Raw genomic sequence first — 6983 nt, forward strand, 5'->3', positions numbered from 1 at the left:
TCGTCTCATCGGTGACAGTTATAAAAAGAAAAAAATAGCATATCCAACGATCGATGTCACTATGCGGTTGGTGAACGCGAACAACGGTGACAACAGCTGCAGCAGCAGCACAATGACGATGATGACACGTACGCACACAAAGCGCGTCATCGATTATCGCGTGAACATCTGCCGCAGCAGACGACTGCGTAGTTTTTAAGTGACGCCACTCGTCGCTCGTACGTCTATCGGTTACGTAGAGGTTAGAGTCGGAGGAGGGGGAGGGAGGAAGCCATTCGACGTGGAACTGCCGTGCTGTGACAGGATGTTCTTGATTACGTACTGACGTCATGCTGCGTTAGCGCTTGATCATGACGTCATCATCCGCGTACGTGACTTCCGTCTGTTTGTTCATTTCGTCATGCATGCTGCGAATCTTCTGGATAAACGTTTCGAAGTGCAGATAAACATCTCTTTCACGATTAAACGTGTGAAACCAGCAAGGTAGCAGGGCGCGCGTGAAGTGGAAGACGCTAAAGGCGAGGAGAAGGAGCGGGAGAGGAATCGGAGGAGAAGACAGGTGGGGGAGGTTAAAGAGGCGGCCAGCTAGGGATCGTTAATGTATACGGAGAGAAGAAGCTGCACGTTCCTCATAAAATGGCAGATGCCAGGCCGCAATGGAATAAACGAGTGGTCAATGTCGATGACGACACAAAGTTGTACGACTGGGTACTAAAGCGTAGGGAGGCACAGAAGCTGGAAAAGAAAGAGACAGAGAAGAGAAGGAAGGAGGAGGAGGCATGGTCGCAAAAGATGAAAGAAATAGCCGCCGCATTTGAGGCGTCATCAGACGACGATGACGATGACGATGACGATGACGATGACGATGACGCTGACGATGACGATGACGATGACGATGACGATGACGATGACGATGGCGGCAATGACGACAATCGTGACGATGCTACTTCGCAGACACGCAGAGATCTTACGCCAGGACCAGAAAGTAGACACGATGCAGAACAGGAAGATAAATCAAAACCAGAGCCAGAGCTGAGGCCACATACTGAACCGGAACAGGAATTAAATCCTGAACCAACACCAGAACAAATTCAAGAACCGGAACCGGAATTAAATCCTGAACCAACACCAGAACAAATTCAAGAACCGGAACCGGAATTAAATCCAGAGCCGAAACAGGAATCGATTCCCACACCAGAAGCGGACCCACAACCGGAACCGGACCCACGACCGGAACCGGACAGTCCAATAAAAACTGCCGGGACAGGTGAAGTTATTATTCCTGACGATATCGACGGATATGCAGAGCCGGTGGCAGCGCGGAGTTTAGACGGCTTCTTCTGTTTAGACGACGAGACCAGGGCAACCATACAGCGCGATACCGATAAACTGTACAAGTGGGCAGTGAACTGCCGCAGTGACGACATGCACATGATCAAAGAACTACTCTTTCCCGACGAGAATTAGTATGCGGTACGTTTGCGTGATAGACTAGTACCACCATCTATCCATCTCTCTCTCTCTCTCTCTCTCTCTCTCTCTCTCATTTCTACTTTCTTCTCTCTCCCTCTCTCTCTGCTCTCTCCTCGTCTCTCTCTCTCTCTCACCTCTCTCTCTCTCTCTCTTTCGTTCTCTCTCTCTCTCTCTCTCCTCTCTCCTCTCTCTCCCTCTTCGTGCATCTCTCTCTCCCCTCTTTTATCTCTCTCTACTCTTCTCGTGTTTGGTCGGGCGTTAAGGGATCACTCACATCCCCTCTCTCTCTCCTCTCTCTCTCTCGTCATCTCTGCTCTCTCTCGTCTTTTCTCTCTCTCTCTCTCGGCTCTCTCATCTCCTCTCTCACTCTCTCGTCGCTTCTCTCTTTCTCTCTCGTCGCTCTCTCTCTTTCTCTGATCGTCCCTGCTCTCTCTGGTACCCTCATCTCCGAAACACACTTTCCGGCCTGGGTCGTTTACTTATCCTCTCTCTCTGTCTCTCTCTCTCATCGTCTCTTTCTCTCTCGTCTTCTTCTCCCTCTATCTCTCTCTTTCTCGCTCATCCGTTCTCTCTCTCTCCTCTCTCTCACTTTCGGGGCGGCTCACTTTTCGGCTGTCGTTTCCTCTCTCTCTCTCTCCTCACTTTCGCCGTCCTGTCTCATCTCGGTCGAGATCTCTCTCTCTCTCTGCTCATCTCTTCTCTGCTCTCTCTCTCTCTCGTCGTTCTCTCTGCTCTCATCGTCCTCACAGCACATGGGGCACGGGACACATTCAGAGCACAAGCTCAACAAGGGCGCCTTCGGGCGATGCTGGAGCCGACTTTCGCTGTCTTTTACTCTTGCTATCTCTTCGATCTTCTCCGTCTTCTCTCTCTCGCCAGGGTCTCTCTCTCTCATCTCTACTCTCTCTCTTTCTCGGGCTCTCTTTCTCTCTTCTCTCTTTCTCTCTCTCTCTCTCTCATACTTCGGCTGTCTTTCTCCTCTCTCTCTCTCACTTTCGGGCCGTCTAATTCTCTCTCTGCGCTCTCTCATTGTCTCCAGTCGTCTTCTCTCAACTCCTCTTCTCTCTCTCCTCTTCGTAGGTCTCTCTCTCTCCTAACTCTTCTCATCTTCTCTTCTCTCTCTCTTCTCTCTCTCTCTCTCTCTCCTCCTCCTCTAATCTGCTCTCTCCCGCTCTCATCCCCCCTCCTCCTCTCTTCTCTAACTCTTCCTCTCTCTCTCCCTCTCTCCCCCCTCCTCCTGCTCTCTCGTAACTCTTCCTCCTGCATCTCTCGGCCATCTCTCCCCGCTCCTCTTCTCCCTCCTCCTCTCTCTCTAACTCTTACCTCTCTATCCTCCCCCCTCTCTTCTCCCTCTACCTCCTCTCTCTCTGAACTCTTCCTCTCTCTGCTCTGCCTCCCCTCTCTCCACCCCTGCGACTCATGCTCTCTCTAACTCTTCCTCTCGTCTCTCTCTCCCCTCTCTCCCCCCTGCTCCTCTGCTCTCTAAGCTCTTTGCCTGCTCTCCTCTCCCCTCTCTCCGCCCTCGCTCCTCTCTCTCTCTAACTCTTACTTTTCTCTCTCCGACTCTCTGCCACCCTCCTCCTCTCTCTCTAACTCTTCCTCTCTCTCTCCCCTCTCTCCCCCCTCCTCCTCTCTCTCTAACTCTTCCTCTCTCTCTCCCCTCTCTCCCCGCCTCACTCCTCTCTCGCTAACTCTTCCTGCTCTCTCTCCCCTCTCTCCGCCGCTCCTGCCTCTCTCTTAAGACGTCTTACCTCTCTCTCTCACCTTTCTCTCCCCCTCCTCTCTCTTTAACTCTTCCTCTCCCTCTCTTGTCTCGCCGCGATCATCTGCATATTTTCTTCACGCTCAACGTATTTTCTCTTCGGTCCCTTTTTTTTATTCCTTCCCCTTTTTACCATCTTTACTACGATCCATTTTAGGAGAATATATTTGTTAAAGCTCGCCACGAAACCTCGCAATCCCTGCGTCTTTATATTTCAACCTTCAAATGCTCTTAATGGCGGCCGTTCATTTTCAGGGCGTGTGGCTTTACAGAGTCGTAGTCCGCGACGCTACAAAAAAAATCATATCCAGGTATTCTTTACGATGCGAATCCAGCGAATGGCGAACGAAGATGTGGGGTCGGTGTCAGGAGAGGTTCACTAGTCTGTGAATTGCGCTGCCATCGTAGGCCTACTAACATCGGCAGCAGTTAGAGCAGCGGTTCTTAACCTGGGGGTCGTAACCCACATGGGGGTCGTTTTTTCGGGGGTCATCAAGGGGTCATAAATGAAACGAATCCATAAAAATTCTATATAATTATCAGGGTACTACAAAATTTAATTCATAAATTTGGTTGCCCACAAGCCCAAAGCACTTGTCCGATTTTTGTTTATCACCGGATGGCTGCGAAGCAATTTCAGCCATCCCATTGACAGAGAGTATTGGCAGATGTTTCCATAAATCGGATTGTTTTTTTTTCAAGTTTTGTTTCGGGGGTTACGGTACTGACCAAGAATGTATGATGGGGCCGTGGGGCCTAAAAGGTTAAGAACCACTGAGTTAGAGGAACAGTAGTAGGCCCCTACTAGAGCTGACAGAGCTGCCAACCCTTCCGATGTCGGCGGCGATTTGTACGATTTTAGCCTATAATTCCGCCATTACGATTCACTCACATGTTCTACAATTTTGGACCATTATGCGTGGAAAAAATTTAATCTCGATGTAAAAACTGCCTGGAGAATTGTTACCATTCCTGCTATGGGAGTGGTCATTTTACAGAAAGTTGATATATATATATATATATATACAGTACTTCCAAGGAACGTAACACTCATTCAATTAGTCCAGCGGTAGAGACTCGACCTATCATGTTCAATGTTGTGTTGTATTATTTGTGTTCTCATAGCCTGTTTCATAGACTACGAATTATGTATGACTGTATCATAAATGTATTAAGTTAGTCTATGCTTGTATCTCTGTGTTTGTCGTTACATTACGATGAGTATGCATATGATTGTATTTTATTTGTAAATTGATGTAGAACTGTTATTGAATCATGTAGTATTGTGCTTAAATGACTCGTTACCCCGGATTCCTACTTGCTGAAGAAAGTTCCCACTTGTAAAGATTCAAATTCTTATTAGATAAAGGTCAATGGACTGCTTACGTAATGATGAGTAGCGAAAAGCTAATTATAGAATCTACATAGTTGCATATTTCTATCACACACACATAATACACAATTTCGTGTTTATGCGTATGATTATTGCATTCATGCCCAGAATAACTGTGACGACAGTGCTAAGAAGTGTGCGGCTTCTACGCTATTTAATAAAGCACATGGTAGTGACTGCTGTTAAGCTGTATGCTGTATGCACATGGTATAGAGACTGCTGATAAGCTGTATGCGTACTTGCTGCTCACGGTATAAATGCATAATATATACTTTGGATCGGTAATATTAGATTGGGGTAGGTTTCTCTCCCGCTTCTCTCTCTCTTCCTCTCCAACCCCGCCTATCACTTTTTTCTCTCTATTATATATTCTATATAGCACCCACGCTGGCGGTCCGTCTCCACGCAACACATGACACCGCGCATATACTATACTACTATAGCAAGTATGTACTCTCTTATGTACATGTTCTAAAAAATACGATTCTTTGAGGCAGATATTGGACATAATTATGCGAGCATCAACGGTAGCTTACAAAACGCAACAACAAAGCTATAAAACAAAGCTTAAATTATAGACATCAGATTATAACGCATCACTTTGGTGAATTCCATTTTGGTGGAAATGCTTTTTAAAGTAGAGAGTCGACATCAGAGAGTAGATTGGTGTGAAAGATGCCCACCCTAGCTAACATCACGCAGTTCAACACACAGTAGCGAGTAGATTGTTGAAGTGATACTTTCAGGTGCAGGGTGGAGACAAATGATCTGTCTCTCCACCCTCTGATGTCCGGGATTGATTCGTCTGGTGTGAAAGGTGTTGGCAGAAAGATGCGATATGATATGACTACTTTTTTTTTTTAGGGTTAGGGTTAGGTTTTTTTTAAGTGCCTAGTAGTCATATCCTAAGTGCCTAGTAGTCATATCATATCGCATCTATCTGCCGGGTGCGATTCGTCTCGGTACGCCATATTGGTTCGTTATAAGTAAGCCATTGTGACGGACATTATTCGATTAAATGACCGGGCACTGTCTCTTTCCCGTTCTAGATCTCTCCCGCCTCCACCTATTCGGAAGTAGGTTGAATTGATACTATATATATATATATATATATTATATATATATATATATATATATTATATATATATATATATATATATATATATATATATATATATATATAATTACAGTGATATTTTTGTAGCATAAACAGAACATACGCAAACCCAGGTACCCGCCAACACCACAACAAACAAATAGCACTAGGCTACAACGGGCCACAACAAACATTCCGCACTCCGGTTATTGCTGAACGCGGCGGCAGAACGCGGGCCATTCTACTAGCCGATGCGCCACAATGGCGACCAGTCATCGATCCGCGTCGCTAATCGATTGGCATCGATTCGTGGGCGCGATCGCGGTGACAGGCCGAGGTGTTTACGGCCAGGGAGTGACGTCACTGACGATTACTTAACGATGAATAACGTTAGCGACTTACGAGCTGTGAGGAATTGTGTCCGCTAACGACAGCTCGTTAGCGGCTGATCGCTCCACCGCCACGTCAGCAATGATTGAGTAATGGCCTGCTCGTTAGCAGTCGTGGATGGTTGCGTTCATGCCAGGGTGAGAACGAACGTTACCCCCCCCTGCCATTCCCAGCGCAGCGACACCCATGTGCTCCCGCCCCTTTCTCCCTCGTCTTCGCGCTCGCTCCTGTCCCCCCCCCCGAGCAGGCCGTGGGAGAGTCGGCGTGGGAAGCGACACTCTCCCAGCCATCGACGTCCCGCTCAGCGAAGCTGTGAAGTGAGAGTCATGATCGACGAAGGAAGGCGGTTGAGAGGTGTGTAGCCGCAGCAATATTCATCACGTGCGTGCGTGCATATAAGCTCCGTGCGCGCATACGGTGGCCTGTCAGTAGAAGCTCGCGGACACACGCACGCGCACGCACGCACGCACGCACGGTCATATACGGCGACCGCTACTTCGTTGATCTTCCGCTACGTAAGTTTTTCCCGCGTCTAGGTTTGTTACCCGCTTGTTTACCATATATAATATAGACGAAATTCGTTGACGCAGTGCGGTGCTATGTAGTGCCTTGGTTCCTTTATATGAAGTAATACGATACGAACATATAGAGTCTCATCAACTATAACATAGAAGGATTCTAGATACGACTGTATAGAGTCTTATCCTCTATAGCACAGAGGAAGTCGAGGTACGGCTATATAGAATATAGAATCACCCCCTCTATAACATAGAGGAAAGCTAGATACGGCTATATAGAATCTCTCTCTCTCTCTCTCTCTCTCTCTAAGCTTCGGGTATAAGCTCACTAGCTTCTACAATATCTTACAA

The 6983-nt window shown here is 47.4% G+C and overlaps 1 protein-coding gene across 1 annotated transcript; it reads left to right on the forward strand.

Annotated features, from left to right (window-relative positions):
* The first annotated feature begins 217 nt into the window (after window positions 1-217).
* Window positions 218-4804, forward strand: LOC106813919 (protein TsetseEP-like). Its single transcript, XM_014818163.1, has 2 exons — window positions 218-1473; window positions 3491-4804. The coding sequence occupies exon 1, from the start codon at window positions 637-639 to the stop codon at window positions 1465-1467; it is 831 nt and encodes a 276-aa protein (XP_014673649.1). The 5' UTR covers window positions 218-636; the 3' UTR covers window positions 1468-1473; window positions 3491-4804.
* The last annotated feature ends 2179 nt before the right edge of the window (window positions 4805-6983 follow it).

The sequence above is a fragment of the Priapulus caudatus genome, unplaced genomic scaffold (genome assembly GCF_000485595.1).
Source record: "Priapulus caudatus unplaced genomic scaffold, Priapulus_caudatus-5.0.1 Scaffold844, whole genome shotgun sequence".
Classification (NCBI taxonomy): Eukaryota; Metazoa; Priapulida; class Priapulimorpha; order Priapulimorphida; family Priapulidae; genus Priapulus; species Priapulus caudatus.

Coding starts and splice junctions, on each gene's coding strand:
- LOC106813919 (XM_014818163.1), top strand. CDS start 637: ATGGCAGATGCCAGGCCGCAATGGAATAAACGAGTGGTCAATGTCGAT.